General features: G+C 43.0%; 1 protein-coding gene across 1 annotated transcript; it reads right to left on the bottom strand.

Moving 5' to 3' along the window:
• Window positions 1-887: 887 nt before the first annotated feature.
• RBP3 (retinol binding protein 3) lies at window positions 888-21,147 on the bottom strand. Its single transcript, XM_069067082.1, has 4 exons — window positions 18,100-21,147; window positions 11,841-12,031; window positions 7,637-7,779; window positions 888-1,216 (listed from the first exon to the last, which is right to left on the bottom strand). Exons 1-4 carry the CDS (start codon window positions 21,145-21,147, stop codon window positions 888-890), a joined length of 3,711 nt encoding a protein of 1,236 aa, XP_068923183.1.
• Between the last annotated feature and the right edge of the window lie 602 nt (window positions 21,148-21,749).

Genomic DNA, 21,749 nt, shown 5'->3' with positions numbered 1-21,749 from the left:
GGGAGGAAGTGGAAAGGATAGAAAATAAATATTTTTTAAATTGAAAGCACAACAAAAAAAGAAGAAACTCCCTAGTTTCCATCTACCTGGCTTTACAGAGGAAAGGGCAATCTTTAATTGGAAGACCAGGGGTTGCAGGGTATGCAGTTATTCTGTGAGAGCCACGAAAAGCTTGTTAGACTACACTTGTGAGCCCAATTTTGGTTCTTGGTGCCACATTTTAGAGGGATGATAAAACTTAGGACATTTCTGGAGAAGAGCAACCAGAATGGTGAGAGTTCTAAAAACTGTATTAAATAAAAACTTATTGAAGGAGACAGGTTTCATTTATTTATTTTTAGATTAGATTTAAATCTAAAGGAACTTTATTGGTCATCTAGTGCTGCCCCTCATTTTATATCTGAGGGAACTGGGATTGTAGAGATTAAGTGATTTGTCCAAAACCACACAGGAAAAGCTCGGATTTGAACACTGGTCCTCTGGCCCCCAAATCTATTGCTCTCGTTATCAGACCACATAGCCTCAAGTAATCAGCACAGAAAACTGGAGAAGAACTAGATAAATGTGGAATGATTATTTGAATAGAGGTAGTGAGCTGCCCTTCAGTGGAAATGTTCCATCTGGATTTTGATGACCTGTTGTCAGTGATGCTGTAGAGGAGTGGGGGTGTGGGTGGACAATCTGATCACGAGGATCCTTATTCTATGCTTCTATAGGAAGATAAGCAAACCAAGCTCTACCAAATGGTCCATCATGCAGCCTTGGTCTCTATAATGAGTATAGTTTGTATAATACCCAGGCACATCCCTTCTTTCTGTACAGTGATACATTTTAGGACAATTTTAAACTAGTGGAAACTTGACATCACTTCTACCATGCGAGGAGGTCTATTTTGCCCTCTGCAAATGATGGGTGAACATCTCCTTGGCTTTGCTTAGGGCTTGGTCAGCTGGAACCTCCACATGAGGGGTCACTCCTATTCCCTCCCAGGAGGATCTGTCCCCAGAGCCAACAGATCGGGCAGTAGGGATGGTGATGTAGAGGTCAGTGTCATCCACATGGTAGGTCTGTGGGGGTTGGCAGCCACCACTGGTCACTTCCCCAATGACCAAAGCTCTCCCAAGCCCCTGCATAATGTATACAAACTCCTCTGCGGCCCCTGTTGTCATGCTGCTGGTGAGAATGATCACGCTCTTTTTGGAACCATATCGTTCACCTGCAAAAGACAAAGATTATAGAATGTGAGACCCAGGAAGACTGAGATGGTTTCATTTTTGCCTTTTGCCAGCACACAGTAGGGTACCTAGCACACAGTAGGTGATTAACAAAAAATGCTTCTTGATCGATCAAAGGTCTCAACAATGATGAGTCAGAAACATCTTCCTGGGGAGGGTAAGGAGGTCTCAGGGTGTTTTCTGTTTCAAGTCTGTTGCTGACACATTTTGTGATGAATAGAAGGAGCTCTAGAGGTCAGAGTTCTAATCCTAACTTTGCTGTCTAGTCCAAGGCCCATATTTTACAACTCAGACAAGAAGATGAAAGGACTTGGCCGGGGCTACATATATTGTAAATGGCAAAACTGGGATTTGAACCCACGTCCTCTGACTTCAATTCCATTATTCCCCATCCGTGCTCTTCCACTTTTATTTAACATGCCTGTTGTAGAGATGAAGTGAGATAATGAATGTACATATTCTTTGTGATAGCAAAACCCTCGACACATTTTAATGGAGATCTTACAGAAGGTGACATCTTTCCCTACATGGAGACTCATATTCCTGGTCTTATACTGTTTAAGACTAGTGGGAGAACTTCATTCAATATCCAACTTATTGTATTCTTAATATTTATTTTTATGCAGTAATGGGGGTAAATGGGATGAAAGACCCTCTCAGCGTGAATTTTAATTTCTTCAGAACAGAAAATTGTACAATTCTAAAAAACAGTGAGTTAGTGACTTGGATAAACATAGAGATGCTGTACTTAGTGCATTTGCAGATGAGACAAGAGGCAGCTAGGCGGATCCGTAACTAGAGTGCAAGACCTGGAGTCAGGAAGACTCAAGTTCAAATCCAGCCTCGAACACTTACCGGCTGTGTGGCCAGGCAAGTTACTTAACTATCTCAGCTTCCTCATCTGTGAAATTAGGCTAACAATAACAACTATCTCTCAGAGTTGTTGTGAGGATCAAATGAGATAATGCCAGTAAATGCTTTGTAAACCACAAAACACTATATAAAAGACATTATTATTATGTCTACACAATGCTGGGAGGGATAGCTAACCCCCTGAATAGCAGTCAGGATCCCAAAGGATCTTGATAGGTTGGAGCACTGGGCTAAATTTAATAAAGTAGTTTAATAGAGATAAATGTAGCTGTACTCTTGGGTGCAAAAAAAATTCATTTCACAAATATAAAGTGAGAGAGGTGTAGTTAGCAGTTGTTCTGAAAAAGATCTGGAGGTTTTAGAGGACTGCTCATGATAAGAGGTATCCAAAAAGGCAGATGAAATCCTGGGCTGGTTAAGAGAGGAATTGTTTTTAGGAAGATGCAGGCAGCTAAGTGGTGTAGTTACGCCTGAAGTCAGGAAAAACTGAGTTCAAATCTGGACTCAGTTAACTTACTAGCTGTATGACCCTGGGCAAGTCACTTAACCCTGTCTGCCTCAGTTCCTCATCTGTTAAATGAGCTGGAGAGGGAAATGGCAAACCACTCCAGTATCTTTGACAAGAAAGATCCAAATGGGGACACAACTGAAAATGATTGAACTTGGAGTCCCACTGAGCTCTTACATCTTCACATGGAGTATTGTGTCCAGATCTAAGTGCCACAGCTTAAGAGAAACGTGGATAAACTGGTGAGGGTCCCTAGGAGAGAAATCAGGATGGTGAAGGGCCTTGTGTCCATGTTATATGAGGAGTGGTCTGGTGAACTAGAGTTGTTTAATCTAGAGAAGACAGTCTGAGATGGAGTGAGGACATGAGGGATGTCTTCAAGTGTGCTAAGGAGTGTTTTGTTGGAGGGATTATACTCACTCTCTTGGGCCCCAGAGGGGAAGGGCAAAATGAGGAACATTGGGTAGAAGTCATAAAGTGACCATTTAAGGTTTGATATTTTGAAAATCTTCCTAACAATGACAGTTGTTCAGGAGTGGAATGGGCTATCTACAGAAGTGATAGCTTGCCCTTCCTGGAGACCTTCAAACAGAAGCTGGACACCCCCTCACTGGTTATGTCATAGTCGATGGGTTGGACTAGAAGATCACTGAAGTCCCACCCAACTCTCAAGGTCTGATTCTGTGCCAGCTCTTCTACCTCTTCCAAAACATCATAGGATTCAAGATCGGAGGTCAGAGGCCATCTTGTCCAAGTCCCTCGTTCTAGAGATGGGAAATCTGAGACCTCACAAGTTCAGAGACTTGCTTGAAGTCACATGGGTACTAAGTACCAGAACTAGGATTTGAACTGAGGTCTTCTGACTTTAGAGTTAGTACCCTTTATTCTATGCCCCGCTGCTTGGCATAACCTAGAGTTGCTTCAGCTCTTTGGGTTCTTAAAATTCCTTGGTTAGAAGATAGCCAAGGGGGTATTTTTTCCTCATACTGGTTTCCCAGAGGTTTGCTGACAATGCAACATCATTATAAGGCTATAAGTGTTATGAATTCCCAAACCTCAGACACATCTGTGTTCAAACAGAAGGACAAAGGAAAAAAAAAACCTAACAGCATTAGAACTTTTTTAGTTCTCTCTATTAGCCTTATCTAAATCACGCTCCCCTCCACTGAACTTCAGCATCATAAGCACATTTTCTGTACGTTTTAACACACCAGCACATGCCCTCATAGATAAAAATACTGAGCTGAGGGTTTAAAGACTTCATTTCCAGTCTTGAGGTTTCTCACTACTTGGATTCCCTTGTATGGTGTGTCAACCTTTTGAAATCACAGAATATCAGCATTGGGAAGGAACTAGAAGGTCATTTCATCCAAAACTTTTGTCTAAACATAAATTCTCTCTATTGTATCTCTGAAAAGTGGTCAGGGAATCTTGCTTTCTTTTGTTTTTACATCACTTTCATTTCTGATTATCTTTCCTTCCCTTCTTCTACCCAGTGAATTGTTCCTTGTAACAAATATTTAAAAAGAAAAAAAATGGTTCAGAAAACCCAGTGCATCAACAGTATATAATATTCCATACCCATTGGTCCCCACCTCTTTAAGAAGGGTAGAGACATGTATTTTCTCGACTCTTCTCCAGGGAAAAGTTTGGTAATTAGAATTATGCAGCATCCCATTTCATTTTTCTGTTTTCCCTCCTGTTTACAATGGTGAAATTGTTGTGTACAGCCTTTTCTTGATTATGTCTATTTTACTCTTCATTAGTTTGTATAAGCCTTCTCGTGGTTATCAGAATTTCTCATAGTTATCATTTCTCTCAACATAATAATATTCCATTGCATCCCTATACCAAAAGTTCTTTATCCATTCCCCAACTGACAGGTACCTGCTCAGCTTTGGAATTCCTACCCTGGAGCTATGTCACCTTGACTATTGGCTAAATAAAGCACAAACCACCTCGTCCAATTCGTCTAGTCAGTCCCAGACCAGACTATGCTTCCCCTACCTTCCATTTACCTACCTACGCCAACTTTCCATCTACCTTGTTGCTATCTATTTTTCCATTCCCTATTCCTAGTTTTCTACCTCTGGGTACAGAAATCAAATCAATAGCACTTTTACTTTTGGAAAGGGTGTGTTATTTCTCTTCTTTATAGATCAGCTTAATATCCTTGTGACTTAACAGACCTAAAATTCCTTTCCCTGGCCACCACTCCCATAAATAAATAAAAAAGTTAGATTAGATAAACAAACAAATAGTAAATGTATGTATATTACTACTACTACTATTATGTATTAATATGATATATAATATAATATATAATTGTTTTAATACAACCAAGATTCTATTAAATTAAGAACTAATATATATATATATTTATATTTTGCTTTTTGCTTTTTGGAGGGGGAAAGGTAGGGCAATTGGGGTTAAGTGATTTGCCCAAGGTCACATGGCTAGTGTGTTACGTGTCTGAGGCCGGATTTGAACTCAGGTTTTCCTGACTCCAGGGCCGGTGCTCTATTCACTGTGCCACCTAGCTGCCCCCATATTATATTATATTGTATTGTATTATATTATCCTCCTCCCTCTTTTCTTCTTCTCCTTCTTCTTCCTTCCTTCCTTTCTTCTTCTTCTTCTTCTTCTTCTTCTTCTTCTTCTTCTTCTTCTTCTTCTTCTTCTTCTTCTTCTTCTTCTTCTTCTTCTTCTTCTTCTTCTCTTCTTCTTCCTCTTCCTCTTCCTCTTCTCCTCCTTCCCTCTCCCCCCACCCCATTTTCCCCTATTACAATGTAGGGTCTTTGAGAGCAGGTATACTCTTAACTATCACATTTGTACCTCTAGTACTTAGCATGGTGCCTGGATTATATTAAGCATTTAATACATATGGTTTCATCCATTCATTATTTTTTAGTGCGTTGTGGCCACAAAAGTTTAGCTATTATTATCTTTTATTGTCCCTAACTTTCCTTGCCATCTTTAGCTCATTATAAACTCTGTATAAGACCTTTATTTCTCTCTTGGACATACTAGAGGATATATGCCTAGGTATGAGATCTCCAAGTCAAGGACTTGAGGCCACATGTTGTCCTCTAGGTCCTTGAGCGTGGCCCTTTGGCTGAATCCAAACTTCATGGAACTAATTCTTTTATTAAGGCACCTAGAGGGCCACATGTGGCCTTAAGGCCACAGGTTCCCCACCCCTGGTATGGACATTTTAGGCACTTAAAATATAATTCTAAACTGATTTCTAGAATGGTTGAATTAATTCAGGGCATCACTAGTGCTATATTAGAATGCCTGTTTTTCTGCAGCCCCTCCAACATTTCCATCTTAAAAAAAATCACTCACTGTATTTCTCTTAACGTAAACTAAAATCACATGAATTGTTTTGGTTGTTGACTCACATTGAACTTAAAATCCACTCAAACCACTGGATCATTCATCTCCTCAATCTTACACATTTGAAACTGTTTTAATAGAATTCAGATTCTATTAAATTAAGAACATTTATCCCTCTGAATTTTATTTCATCCGCTTTGATCCAATGTTCTAACTTGTCAAGATTTTTTTTGGACTGAGTCTCTCACCCAGTTAATTAGCAATCCCTTCCAGCTTCGCAACATCTGCAAACGTGCTAAACTTATCACTTTTATCCATATTTAAGTCACTGATTAAAATGTTAAACAGCACAGGACCAAGCACAGATCAATGAGGTACTTCACTACAGACTCCCTTCCTTTTGACCAAATGATCTCTCAAAGCATCTCTTAGATTAGAGGGTCAGTGACTATACTTTTGGCTTGACCATTCACCCAGTTCTGAATCTACTTCATTATACTATAATTTAGATAATGCTTTTGAATAATTTCCACAATAACAAGACAAAGACTTTCTCAAATGCTTCAGTGAAATCCAGGCAAACTATATTGTCAAAAAAAGAATTGAAATTAGTCAGGTATGATCTATTTTTGATGAAACTGTGCTGGCTCTTTGCTATTATTTATGTCTTCCCTAGAGTTTACTAGCCATGTCTTTAATAATATAAAATGGAACTTTGCTTGGAATCCAAGTCAGTCAAGCTCACTGGATTATAAACTGCTGACTTCATTTTCTTTCTGCTGTTGGAAATTGGGACACCAGTTATACATGTCTTGTATTTTTCATGATCTCTCAGAGGTCACTGACAGTGACTCTGCAATCATGTATCTGCCAGCTCTTCTAGAATGTAGAATTCATCAAGGGTAACTAGGTGGTCTCTTAGTATAATCCTGTTTCTCTTGGATATTAGTTCTCTCTCAGTCATTTTTTTCTTTCTTCCTATGAGTTTAAGATCATTCTTCTTAACAGGAATTAGAATCGAAACAGGAACTGGATAGCTCTGCTTTTGTTCTGTTGTCCATTATCATCTCCTTATTGACCAAAGTTACAAACTGGATCCTTTTCCTTTTCCCCAATTAAAAAACAACAAACCTAAAGGTAATTTTATTGCCCTTGGCTTTTCTTGCCATCCTGAACTAACTACTTTCATTCTTTCTGCATTTGTATTCCTCTTCCAATAGCTGCCTTTGTTTCTATCTTTTGTATGTCTTTAAAAATCTAACTTGGTTGATGAGTTCTGTGTGTACACCAATCTTTTTAGACCAATGCTTTTCTTCCTCTAAGAAACTCTTTAAAGACCACTTAGTCCAACATCAACTAAAGCAGTTATGCATTTGCCCTAAAACGACTGTTCTAAATCAGGGGGTCTCAACCTGGGGTCGGTGAATCTGAATTTCCAAGCTTTTGAGATATTTTGATAACTGGTTTTCAATATTTTTGGTTTCCTTTGTCATCTTATTGATTTTATATTTTATATCTTTAAAAAATTATTCTGAGAAAGGATCTTTAGTTTTCACAGAACTTCCTTGACACAAAAAAGGTTACAGATTCCCTAATGGGCGCTGAAGAACAATTTGGAAAGAAATCATGTTGTTATGAAAACCAATCAGGTAAATGTTTATCCTCCAGATATCCTTCTCACCTGCGACATGAGGCTGTGTCCAGATTTCAGTGATGGAATCGTTGGGTCTGTTGTAGATCCTATCTAGAAGAACCTTTTGACCTTCATCAAAGAAGTAGGAGCACAGAGCCGAGATGGAGGAGGTGGGGCCTCCTATGTTGAACCTGTTGGATATTAACTAGAATCAGAAATTCTAGAAACCAAACGAAAGTTACCTGATAACAGAAGTCACTCCATTTTCCCATCTTGCATCCTACTGTGGGCACTAATAAATTTTTCTCTAGATTGTTTTCTGGGTCATGATTTTTTCATGACATTATAAAATCCCAAAGTTGGGAAGAAATTCAGTGGCCTGCTGTGCCCCATGGTCCTTTACCATGACACTTTGTCTCAGTTTTCTCATTTGTAAAACGAGGGAGGTTGGAATAGGCAATATCTAAAAATCTCTTCTAGTTTAGAAATTCTAAGATGTTCAACTTAGAAATGGGTAACAGGTGCAGTTACTATTCGGGGATTTGGACTTTTGCCTGGGTCTCAGTGTACTCATTTGTAAAATTAGGATGTTGGAATAAATGACCTCTGAGGTAACCTCCAAAAAACTTTTTTTTGAGACAATCAATGTTAAATGACTTGCCCAGGGTCACACACCTACTAAGTGTCTGAGACTGGATTTGAACTTATTGCCTCCTGACTCCAGGACTTGTGTGCTGGACCAGTATTATGCACTATACCAACTAGATGCCCCCATATCCATTTAGGTTTAACCTGCATTATTAACACTTTCTTGAGGCTAGACAATCAAGAACACAGTAAACCAAGCTCTTATTTATGATTACAAGTTTCTGAGGTATAAATGTTCACCCTGAGAATATAATAATTGGCTCTCCCAGTTAGAATTTGGTCTATCACACCCCTGCTTCTACCAAACCCTGAATCTTTGAAACTAGGAATCCAGGATATGAAGATATCCCATAGTATGATAGTTCTGGAGCTAGAAGGACCTTAAGGGTAATTTTGTCCAACATTTTTATTTTCATGTGAATGAACTGAGGCCCTGAGAAGCTACATTCCTAATAAATAAGAAATAGCATAGTCAGGTGTCAAATCCAAGGACCCTATCTTGAAACTAACTGCTCCTTCCAGTACGGCTCAACCTTCATCCCTTTATAAATTGTAAACATCATATTTTAGAGGTAAAATGTTATCCCTCTGGCCATTTGGACATCAGGCAATTTCCAACAGAGATTTTTTTTTTTAATAGTAATCAAAGGACCTCAGAAAAACCCAGTAGCAAATCAAAGAGTAGGCTTTATGAAAAGACAGGATATTGACCTAGTAGAAATCTTTTCAGCTACTCCTCCTCTTCCTCCCTAGAACCTTTCCATTCCCTGACTCTCTTCCTCTAACATATATTGGTCAGGGTAAGCAGCAACATCATCAAATATAGGGCAACGAGAAACAGTTTTATTTTATTTCTAAGAACTCCCAATGAATTGTCAAGTTTGTATTTTTGTGGAGTCTAGTGCCACCTAGTGGTCACTAAGGGTGGTGATTCTTAGTGGGGAACTAAGGATAGTCAATGTCTAACTCCCAAGGTTATTCTCCTTTCTTTGGGACTCCATGCTTCCTCCATTTTCCTAGCACCTTCTCTCTAGAAGTCCAAGTTGTTCCTACAGAAGAGAAATACTTCTCCTCATCTTATATCTCTTTGATTTACTAAAGATAGTGGGGGTCGTGGGTGAAAGAGTGATACAGCCTGTGCAGGAGAACAACTCAGAGCTTGCTCAGTGCCTCCAGAAGGAGAGGTCATTCTCTGGGCATTAATACTCTATCTCTGTACAGGATGTGAAATATTCTCCCACACATATCCATACAACTTGAGCATCCTTTAAGCAGCAGATTTGAGACCTAGATTTCAGTTTCATTTCTGCCACTAATTAGCTGTGAGACTTACATCACCCTGTCTTTTTGAGTCTTGTTTCTTTCTTTGCAAATGAGCTGGACTATATGAATCCTAAGGTCTCCTCTAACTCCTTTCCTAAGTAAATTTGCTGCCTTCAGGGATCTTATGTATAGTTTAATGGCCCCTGGTTCCACTGGTTTAGAACATTGAGAGTTTAAGTGATCTGCCCAGGATTAAATAGCCATATGTCACAGATGAGTCTTGAACTTAGGTCTTCCTGATTCTTAGGAATCTCTCTATATTCTCAAAGCCATACTACCTCTTGTTTCTTCAAAGCTATGACTGAATTAGTTTGGAAGGAGAAACTAAGTATATACACACACACACACACACACACACACACACACACACATACATACATACATATATACAGACATACATATATACAGGTCACTTATTTTATATATATGTCGCTTAATGTGTGCTACACACCATGCTAAACATATTATAAATGTCTCATTCAATCCTCACAAGAATCCTGTGAGGTAGGTGTTGTTACTAGCCCAATCTTATGGTTGAGGCAAACAGAGGTTGAGTGATTTACCCGGGGTCACTCAGGTAGTAAGTGTCTGAGGCTGGATTTGAATTTATAGATCCTGACTCCAGTCTATGGCTCTGTGTGTCATGGCACCACCTAGCTGCCAAATCAAGCATGATTTATAGATGTATTTTTCTAGTAGATAAGGAGATTCTTTAAGAGAATTTATTTTTTAAAAAATTCTGTGAAATAAATGATCAATCCTGAATTTACATTCTTGTAAAGACTGATTTTTTATATATTGAATTCTCTTAGGGAGAGGCATACTTACATGTAGGACTTTATTTTTCAGGTTTGTATTGGCCTATTCTGTCATAAGCAGGAGAATGATAATCTCTAGATATCCTCATTTATTCTAAGAAATAAGCTTGGTGGCATTGAACTGGAATGGTGAAATATTTTGGTCTCATTCAGAGCCATAATTAGCAACATCTGGGCAACCACTGCCTAGGGCAAGCAGTAACCAGCAGGGAAAGCTCCCTCAAATCAGTTTTACTATTCATGATGTGAAAATGATACAAGAAGTAATGAAGATAAATTGAGTTGAGTGAGAAGAAGAATTCGTTACCATAATGACTTAGGGATAGAATCTCAGAGTGGATGGATCTTGGAGGCCCTCTAGTCCAGCTGAAAGGGTCTGGGGTCCCCATCTAGTCCAACCTGAAGGATCTGGGGTCCCCCTCTAGTCCAACTGAAAGGGTCTGGGGTCCCCCTCTGGTCCAACTGAAAGGGCCTGGGGTCCCCCTCTAGTTCAACTGAAAGGGTCTGGGGTCCCTCTCTAGTCTAGCTGAAAGGCTCTGGGGTTCCCCTCTAGTCCAACTGAAAGGGTCTGGGGTCCCCTGCTCTTTTGACTCTGTCAGATAAGGCTTGGTGATCATCCCTCCAATACAGTGAGGCAGGCAAAGTAGCATGGGGATTTCTGCCCTCACTGGGGAGGAGGGGTGGATGCTTATTTAGGGAAGGTGGGAGAGAAGCTGGTTTTTACAGAAAGAAAAACTGAGAATGGAATGTGGTACTATCTTTGGAGTCAGAGGACCTGGGTTCAAATCCAGACCCTGGTGCTTACTGCTTGTGCTATTTTGGAGAAATCATTACACCTCCCTGGACTTTTTGGACTTGATGGCCTCTTGGGCCCATTTTAGCTCAAGACCTACATAGGTATACACTTCATAAATATACACAAGATAAATTCAAGGTAACAAAACAACAACAATAAGAAAGAGGAAAAAAGGAAATCTAGGGTTGGGGAGGGGGTAGAGTAAGGTTGGGTTGATTCTTTATGGGGGAAAAGGAGAAAGAAAATATTATTTAAAGTTTGGTGTTCTACCACCTTGAAGCCAAATCCTTCTTTCCCTTCTCTGGTTCTGACCATAATCTCAAGCTAGCTGTTGTTCAGTTGTGTCCAACTCTCTGTGACCCCATGGACCACAGAACATCAATACTAGCCATGGGGTTTTCTTGGCAATGATACTAGAGTGGTTTGCCATTTTTTCTCTAGTAGATTGAGGCGAGCATTAAATGACTTGCCCAGGGTCACAAAGCTAGTAAGCATCTAAGGCAATATTTGAACTCAGGTCTTCTTGATTCCAGGCCCAGTGCACTGTCCACCAAGACACCTGGTTGCCTCCCAAGCTAATTACAACTCTGGTTTTATTGGATTCCACTGCCATGCTATGGTCTGGCTTTCCAGTCAAGGTTCGGGGACCTTCTCTTCCCATGTTTACCTCATGTCAATAATCATCCCATCCGTGTGTACGATCTTCTTCCAGACATGCTCCACCAGGAGACCAGAGACTTGGGTGAGCAGCTCACAGTCTCCAAACATGTCAAACCTCAGGTAGCCGATGTTACCCTCAAACACATTGGTATGGAAGGAAAACTTGATCAGGTCTTCAAAGGCTTCGGGAGAGGGAAGCTGACAGAATTCAAAATAAGACTGGGAAAGTCATAGAGTTCATTCATTCATCGATTCAACAAATACAATCATCAACCTTTATCTTTTGTGGCTGACCATAGCATGACAAATTAGAGAGAAAGCCAGTCTAGAAATTAGGAAGATCTGAGTTTAAGTCCTTTCTCTGACACCTTGGGTCACCGCTTACCTTCTCAATGCCCCAGACAACTCTCTTAGATGAGTTGCTAGTCTATATTTGTGGAGGGAATTTCCCCATTGGGAGTTCCTTGTATGACTCAAGTCATAGGTTCATCCCCTACCCCCACAGCCCCTCAGAGGACATCATAGTGCTACTCTACATTCCCTTCTCTGGTTCTGACCATAACCTCAAGCTAGCTGTTGTTCAGTTGTGTCCAACTCTCTGTGACCCCATGGACCACAGCACATCAATACTAGCCATGGGGTTTTCTTGGCAATGATACTAGAGCGGTTTGCCATTTTATTCTTACATGTTAATGTAAGAATAACTAAGATGTAATCTTGGTCCTCAAGGAGCTTACAATCTAGAAGAAGTTGAGTATATTTCACAAATTTCTAATTAAAGAAAATAACATTTCCCAATCACAGCCCAAATATCACCTCGATATGATTGGAAACCTAAAGTATCAATAGCAAGTCAAAAGCTCAGAGAGGGAGGTTCATATTCAGGGTACCAGAATTAACTAGAGTAGTAAGCAGAGAGCTGGCCTCAACACTAGGAAGAGCTGAATTAAAAAGCCATTTCTGGTCCATACTGGATGTAGAGAGCCACGTGTGACCTAGAAGTCCCAGGTTCCCCACCCCTGGCCTCTATACCATTGAAAACCAGATCCAGTTCCTATCCCTCTGTTTCTTGTATTCACCTCATTTGAGTATATTCAAGGGATGTTATTAACACTGAAAAAGAATCTTTGAAATATGCTAGTTGTATGAGTTTTAATATCTAGATGAGAAATGCAGAGAACCCCCAAATTGGATACCCACACAAACTCCAGTGTTCCCCAAACAAGAAAAGCAAAGTGGATTTTTAGTAGGTTTTTTTAAGCTAAGATGCTATCAACATGCTTCATTCTATTGTCAGTCTTATAGCCTGGGATCCTATAGGCTACAGATGTCCCCCTTTAAAGAGTTAATTAACTTCCCATCAGTGGTGGGGGTGGGGGAGGTATTTATTTGCAAAAAAAAAAAAAGATTATTTTTAGGCTCTGTTCATCTCATCCCATGTTACTAAACCCCTCACCTTCTCTGTCTGGCTTTCCCTCTTCACTCTCCAACTAGTTCTTAAATGTCATTGATAAAATTATATTTGTCTGTTCCTGTTGTCAATGACTTAATGAGTCCATCAGGTCCTGGGAGTCAGACACTGATAAGTTACTATTAATCCGGGCCCTGTAGCTCATTTTCAGCATGAATTGAAGGGACTCATTCGACTGTGTGACGTCTCATTTTCTTTCTATAGTTTGGGGATCGTGAGGCTAGTTGGAGATCTGGCTTCTGGTTCTTACTCTGCCATTTATAATTTCCTCATCTGTAAAATGGGTATGATTTCTGTCTTATCACAGAGTTGCAATGAAGAGCAAATGAAATGAGATGGGAAAGTACTTAAAGACCTATATGTAACAGGAAGGTGTTACTGCTGTTATTACTAATACTAATCATGATATAATGAAAAATGAGCTAGCCTCAAGGCCAGGAAGATTTGGGAGCAAGTCCAGGGCCACTCCTCTGCTTCCTTTTTCAACCTTCTCCTCATCCTCTAGCTGACTTTTTAAGGCAGGGAATGGGATTCAAAGTTCTATCCTTGGCCCTTTCTTCTTCCCTCTCTTGGATCTTTACCTGGACATCCTCATTTCTTCCTAGAGCTACAACTGCTACTCCTAACTTCAACATCAAAACCTCCAGTTCTGATTTCTCTGGTCAGAACCTCCAACTTAATATAGGACATTTCCATCTGGCTGTTCCATTGGCACCTCAAATTCTACGAGCCCCAAGTAGAACTTAGTGTCTTTCCCCCAAACTTGATTTGACTTTTCCCACCACTGGCACCAAGAATCATAGAGTCTCCTAGGTGGTGTTTTCTTTCACTCTTCCCTCTCCTTCGTTTCTCTTAGTCAATCTGTTACGAAGTCTTGTCAGTTGGAGCTCTGAAGCTGAGCCTTCCTTGAGAGAAGCCTTGGCACAGCATATAGAAGAACAGCCCCAGAGTCAGGAAGACCTTGGGTCCAGGTGTTGCCTTTCACATATACTAGATGTGACCATAGGCAGTCACTTAACCTTTTAGTACCCCCAAATGGCAATCTGAGGCTATAAGTTGCATTCAAATTGCTTATCTGCATATGTGGAGAGTGTTTCCATACTTGGAAGTTCCATACAAAAATGAAATCATAGGCCTGGGCCCCTCCCCCCAATAAATAATTTTTTCCCAATAAATAAAAATTTTTTAAAATTGCAAGGTCTATGTGGGCAGAAATGGTTAGAGGACTAATATTTCAATCTCCCCCAAGGATCTGGCACCAGATCCTGAATGCAATAAGCATTTAGCTAATATTAACAAAATTATGTTAATAATTAATAGTAATAATTGGAACAAACACACACATATTTGTTGACTTGAATTTGCTTTTCATTGCCCTCTTTACCTCTGCCACTGCATCCTCACCCCACATTGGTAGGCAGCATCTTTGAACATAGCTGAGTTGATTTATTTGGGGGTTTAGGCCATAGACCTGATGGTCTGCGCAAATGGCATCAATGCCCTTCCTCCTCTTTCTCCTCCTTCCACTCCCTCCCCTTTCTCTTTACTTTGTTTGGCCATTGCACATGACCATTAGAGGCTATTGAGTTTGTCATTTCCAATCCAGTGGCCAGTGACAGGAATTCCACTTGATCTTTCAAGTGTGTGGATTGATTAATGAGGCCTGGGTTCCAGAAATATACACATTATCTCCATGGCTTCAATCTGACTCTATTTATGTGTGGTTCAGAAATCCTGAATTCATATGAAAAAGCCCCCTCCTGGCTACACAGAGGTGATCTCAAAAGATGCTTGACATTTTTTAAGACTCGTGGTATGGGTGAGCAATAAAGGTCACTGAGAGAGAATAATTCCTCGTCTTTTGAAGTCCTGTGGAACTTAACAACTGTATGTATGCATTCATGTGTGTGTGTGTGTGTGTGTGCGTGCACATGTTTTAATAAAATAAAATAAAACACCGGTGTTTTATTGGGGTTGGTTTTAAACAGGGCATCAATATTTTCTAAACAAGTGCTTAAAAAGGCCTTGAAGAGGTCCACGCCTGCCCTACGCTGGGCAGTCTGTTCTGTTTTTAATGCCCTCTGAGTATGACCTCAAGTCTATGAGCTCTATAAAGCAGCTCTGTGATGGCTGAATTTCTGTCTGTGAATCCTTAGGACCCTGCACAGGGGCTCACTCATAGTAGGCAGAAATGGACTTTGGATCAAAAATGAACTAAGGGACCATTAGGACTGAGCAGGACCTTAGAAATCACCCTGTCTTATCCCCTCATTTGACAGGTGACAGAAGTGAGGCCCAGACAGGGACTTGATTACAGTCACACACCTACCAGGAAGCAGAGCCCAGGACAGCAGCCCAAGCCATCTAACTACCCTTTCTTCTCCCCCCCCGCCATGTCCAAATCATGCAAAGCCCATGCTAAATGCAGAGGCTTTAAAATGTTTAGTACCAGGCTGAAACTGTCCTTGGAGAAGAGTAGTTGGTTCACAGGCCAAGGAAGATGAGGCAGGGTGCAGTTTTTCTGAGAAGCAGTGATCGGGAAATGTGGATTGGGGCAATTTTCTTTCTTTTGAAAAAGACAAACTTCAAACTTTTCCTTTTTCCTCCACTGAAAAGGCATTAAGGAATTTGGGTTCATCCATTTTATGGGTTCATCCATTTTATGGGTTCAGTGGGGTGGTGAGAGAAGGTGCAGGGTAGTGGCAAGCCCACTGGTGTGGAAGTCAGGAGAGACCTAGGTTTGAATTCTATCTCTAGCATTTACTAGCACAGGTAAGTCACCTATCTTTCTTGGGCCTCAGTTTCCTCATTTGTAAAATGGAATGGTAATGCATCTAGTAATCTGACACAACAAGGTGACTGTTCTTCAGGCCTTTCTGAATAATATCTCCTGGTTATTGTTCACATCAAATGATATGTGTGGTTTGCTTAGCAAACTTTTACTTAACTGTTCTGATGCTGTATCCTACCCATCCCCCATGTAGAATTTAAATCCCTTAAGGGCAGGGACTACTTAGTTTTTGTCTTTGAATTCCTAGACTTTAGTACAGTATACTTTATTCACCTCTAACTAGCTGTCTGACCCTGGGTAAGTCATTTAACCCTGTTTGCTTCATTTCCTCATCTGTAAAATGGGTGTAAAAATGGCAAACTACTCCAGTATCTGCCAAGAAAATCCAAGACAATGTGATAAAGAGTCAGACATAATTGCAACAACTCAACAACAACTTATTCTACAATCCAGAAAATATCAGTCAACTCATTTCTTGAACTAGACACTCCATTTCCCCATGTCTTTGACTGGCTGTCTGCCATGCCTGGGGTGCTGTGCTCCCTCACCTTTGCATCTTGCTTCCCTACACTGGCCTATGGCTGTTCTTCCCCGATGATACTCCATCTCCCATTCCTGCCTTCCCACCACCTGTCACCCATGACTGGAATACTTCTCACCTCTACTTTTTAGTTTTCTTGGTTTCTTCGGAGATTTATTTCAAATCCTATTTTCTGCAGGAGGCTTGTCCTGTGGGCTCTCCCTATTTTGTCCCTACTGGTACCTTCCTTTCTGAGATTTCCTTCTAACTACACTATATATCTGGACATACCTAATTATTTTCATGTTGTATTATGATTAAAAGGTGAAGTCCTCGAGGCAAGAATTATTTTAGCCTTTCTTTGTATCCCTGGCACTTAGCACAGTGTTTGGCATGTAATAAATACTTGTTGGCTTGACTTGACAGAGTAGGTACTTAGTAAGTATTTTTGGATTGGATTTATTCTTCTATAAATTACAGCTTTTTATAATTGTCCATTTAATTCATTCTTCTCTGGCAGGGAGGTGGCACAGTGGATAGAGAGTGCTGATAGAGAGTATCAAGCCTGGAGTTAGAAAGACTCATCTTCCTGAGTTCAAACCTGGGTTCAGATACGTAATAGCTGTATGACCTTGGGCAAGTTACTTAACTCTGTTTGCCTCAGTTTCCTCATCTATAAAATGAGCTGGAGAAGGAAACAACTAACCACTCCAGTATCTCTGCCAAGAAAACCCCAAATGAGGTCATGAGGAGTTGACTACAACTGGAAAAAATGACTGAACAATTCATCGTCATTAATTACGACTAATTAATTTAGCTAATTATTTCTTCTCCTGCCAGTAGCAAGCGCTACTAACACTGAGCTATATTGACTGGGTTCCTTGACTTCTCCTGGTCATTCTGGCAGTCCTCTGACAGTAACCATGGAACACTCATGACATGCTACCTTAACAATGAATTTGACCCTTGAAAGGTCTACATCCTAAGCAGACTATCTTCCGCTTGTGGCACCACCTGGCCTGGTAGGTTTGCCTATGTGCTTTTCTCTTGCAATCTGTAAAATGAGCAGTTGTGTTGATTCACTTCCCCGAGCAAAAAAAGTGGTTCTTACTTTCATAAAGCTTTGTAGTAGGAAGAGAGTTCACAGGTCATCTTGTCCACTCCCTATCTGAAGCACGAATTTCCTTTGCAACTTACCTCCCTCAACCCCGTGTCCCAAAATTATTACTTGAACACTAGCAGTGAGAGGGAACTCATTACTGCATGAGGAAGTCAATTTTGTTTTTTTGGATAGCTCTGTGTTTTCCCTCCTTTGGACTTGTCTCCTTTTAATTATCCTTTAGTCCTGGCCCTTCCCTCTGGAACTAAACAGAATGCATCTAATGATTGTATGATGCACTAGTCCCTCTGTTTATACCCTAAATACCATTAATAGAGGACTTCCCATTAGCTTTGTTACTGCCAGGGCTGTTCTGGAGTCTCACCTGCATGGGAACGATCCCAGGGATGCGGTCCTTGGAGTCCTCTGGGATATGGGCGGTCTTCAGGTGTCTATCTCCAGAAAGAGTCTGCAGATCTGCCCCCAACATGTCGGCCAATTCTCCTTCTGAGGTGACTTGTCCATACTGGGTCTGGAGTCTTGCCAGCTTTGCTGCCACTCTGGAGCCCACATCTGGGGAGGCATAATTATCAGCAACAAGCTTTCCAGCTGTCTGGAGAATGGTGGGCACCTTGGCACGCAGGGCAACAATGCCCTGGGTGGTGATGAGGGCCTCTCTTGCCAGCACGCTGACATCAGGCTCAACCCCAGCAATATCCCAGGCTTTGCCAGTGACTGGGCTGATGGCCACCTGGGTGGGCATGGAGGCGTAAAGGGGGCTGTTACCCACCTGGTAAATGCCCACTGAAAGAGCCCATCCTGCTGTGGGCTCCCCAATGACTGTGGCCCGATGCAGGTCCTTCATGGTGTGAGCAAAGGCCTCAGCTGCAGAACCGCTGGTATGGCTGATCAGTATGTAGAGGTCCTTCTGGGAACCATAACGCTCTCCTGCCACCTGAGGCACAGTCCAAACCTCTGTGGCCTGGGAGGCTGCCCGATCAAAGATGGTGTACAGGTGCTTGCGGGGCTCAGCTTCGAAGAAGTAGGAGCACAGGAGGGGCACGCTGGAGGAGTAGCTCCCAGGGTTATACCTGAGGTCCACCACCAATGCCTCTGTGTTCACCAGCTTCTCCCACACCAACTCTACCAGCTGAGGCCCGATAGCTCGCACTGTCTCTGCCTCCGCCATCATGTCAAAACGGAGGTAGCCCAGCTGCCCGGGGAGCACCTCTGTCTTGAAGAGGGCCTCGATGAGGTAAGTCAGCTCCTCAGGGGAGGGGACCCCCTTTTGGGGTGGGGACAATTCCTCAGGGACTGGCTCCCCAGGGCTGTGGAATACGTGGAGCCGGTGGTCCCCGGACACCTCCTGCAGGTCACTGGTGAGTTGGGATGCTAATGACTCAAAGTCTACAGCCGTGCGGTAGGTTCCGTGGACCAGCTTGGCTCTCAACAAGGCGCTGGCCTGCCCAGCTACTTCCGGGAGAGCGTAATGGGCTTCCAGGAGGTGTCCAGTGCCTTCCACCAAGGCCCCTAGGCTCTGGTGAAATTCTATCACCTCCTTGGCTTTGTCCAGAGCTTCGTCAGCCAAGACTATGGCATCGGGGACAACTCCTCCTCCAAGCCAGCACTCCCCGTGGTTATCGATGAAGGTGAGAATGGGCACAGTGAGAACCAAGCTGCCATTGGGGGGCTGCAGCAGAGAAAAGGTACGGGTGTGCATGAGGCTGCCTGCTGTGATTTCCCCGACCAGGGTGGCCCGGCCCAGGGACTGCATGAGGAAAGCAAACTCCTCCGCGGCCGTGGCGGTATGGTGGCTCGTGAGCAGGTAGACTCCTCTCTGGGCTCCGTAGGGTTTGCCCAGCAGTTCCGCTCGGCTGCGGTACTCCCGAGTCTGGTTGGTCTGGCGATCGTAGGTGGCAAAGAGGCGAACGGGGCCTGCGGCCGGGTCCTGGAAATAGGACAGGAGCAACGGGACCGCCGAGGAAGGCCCTCCGGGGTTGTAGCGGAGATCCATGATGAGATGGTCCGTGTCCTGAAGGGGCTCCCACACCTGCCTTAGCACGTAGGGCGCCAGTGCGCCTAGGACGGAGGAGTCCGCAAACTCGTCAAACCGCAAGTAGCCCACGTTACCTTGCAGCACGGACACCTGGAACACGGAGTTCACCAGGGCCTGCCTTTGGGATTCACCCTCGGGCAGTGACGTGGCTGCAGCGGCCGCAGCTTCCTCTCTAGGTTCGGCCCCGGCCGCGGCTTCCTCCGGCCTCAGAACCCGCACAAGCAGCCTGGGGTCCTCGGACACAGTCTGCAGTCCTGCATTGAGTTTGGCAGCCAGATCCTCCTCCGTGAGCACTGACGAGTAGTCGATGGCCGTAAGGTGATGCAGCAGGGCGGGCACCCTATCTACCAGGGTGTAGTAATTCTGCAAGACTTCCATGAGACGCTGAATGGCTCCAGGTCTTGCCCTGCGGAGGGTGAGGATGGCCAGGGCTTTCTCCAGGGCCTGTTCTGCGGGAATCCCCACACAGGGTAGCACCCCACTGCCCTCCCATGTCTGGCTGCCCCCACCGAGGGGGCTCAGAGAACGCGACACGGGCACGGTGATGAAAAAGTCCGACTGACCAATGCGCAGCTTCCGGAGATCTAGGGCCCCTCCCAGGGTCTGCTCTCCCACCACGATGGCCCGGCGCATCTTCTTGAGGATATAGGCAATATCCTCAGCTACCCCTACAGTACGGTGGCTGGTGAGGACCACCATGTCCTTCTCCCCTCCGTACCTCTCACCCAGCACCTGGGGCAGGGTCCAGATCTCCGTGGTGGTGTTTGATGGCCGATCATAAACTGTGTCTACATGCAGCAGGATATCTCCCTGGTGTAAGTAGGAAATGACAAAGGGGATTCCTGAAACTTCACCCCCCGTGCTGTGCTGAAGATCCAGCACCAGAGAGGAGGTCCCCATGAGATTCTTCCAGATGGCATTCACCAGGAACTCCCCGACTTTCTCTACCACCTCCTGGCCGGGGATGTAGTCCACTCTCAGGTAACCCACATTACCATCCAGTACCTGGTACTTGATCTTTTGCTGGAGCAAGGCAAGTAGTTCCTCCTGAGTGAGGCTGCTGAGTTTGGGGCCTTGCTGGGAAGCCTCGGGGGTACTGGGCTCATAAGAGATCACCAGCCGCGGGTCATTGAGAGAGCCCTGCACACCGGCTGTCAGGACGCTGGCCAGCATTTGGGGATCGGAGATATCCAAGATCTCTCCACTCTTGATGGCTTGTTCAATCGCTTCTTGCATCCCCATTAGGTTTTCTGGGAAGCAGTAGTTATCCAATAAGATCTTGGCCATATCCAGAACCAGACTAGGTTGGAAGATTTGTTCTGCATGGGCCAGACTAAATAGGAGGGCTGAGAACAGCAGGAGACACCGGCTAGTCATTGGGAGTCAGAAGAAGGAACACTCTTTGGAAAGAATCTCTCTTCTCTTTTAGTCCACAAAGCAGTCTCTTCTGTGCTGTGTCTTTGTCAATGACTAGAGACAGAAAGCCTTATGCTAAATATGGGAGCAGGGAATAAAGGGAAGGCTTTTTATCTCCATTAAACCTTTAATCTCATTAAATTGAAGTGCATCAGCCAAAGGGTGATAATGGTAGCCAGTCCTGCTGTTTACAGCCCCATTAATGAATGTGGGTAAAGAACGTGGTTTACTGGGACAGGTTCATTGTACCCTCATCTTTGTGCTGCTAGTGAATATGCCCCAGTCCTCTCCCCTTTGGATCTTACTGATGTAATAATTGGTCCCAGTGTTGTTTAACACCAAGTAATTCAACTGTAAAGCTATTTGCTGGGAACTCACTTACCCTCTGGCAACTTCATTGCAATCACACACTCATCTCCTGAGCATAAATTGGAGCCAAATTCTCACTGCCCTGATTGCCTGGATAATTGCTAGTAATGATTTGTATTTTTGCAATCCATCGGCTGGAAGGGCAATTTTCCAATGCTTTAGCATTTGACTATTTGCAGTCCCTAGACAACACA

The sequence above is a fragment of the Petaurus breviceps genome, unplaced genomic scaffold, assembly GCF_028583685.1.
Source record: "Petaurus breviceps papuanus isolate PSGF00001 unplaced genomic scaffold, PetGlider_PUasm1.0 90740, whole genome shotgun sequence".
NCBI classification, from domain to species: domain Eukaryota; kingdom Metazoa; phylum Chordata; class Mammalia; order Diprotodontia; family Petauridae; genus Petaurus; species Petaurus breviceps.
This window is presented reverse-complemented; position numbering and strand designations above follow the sequence as displayed.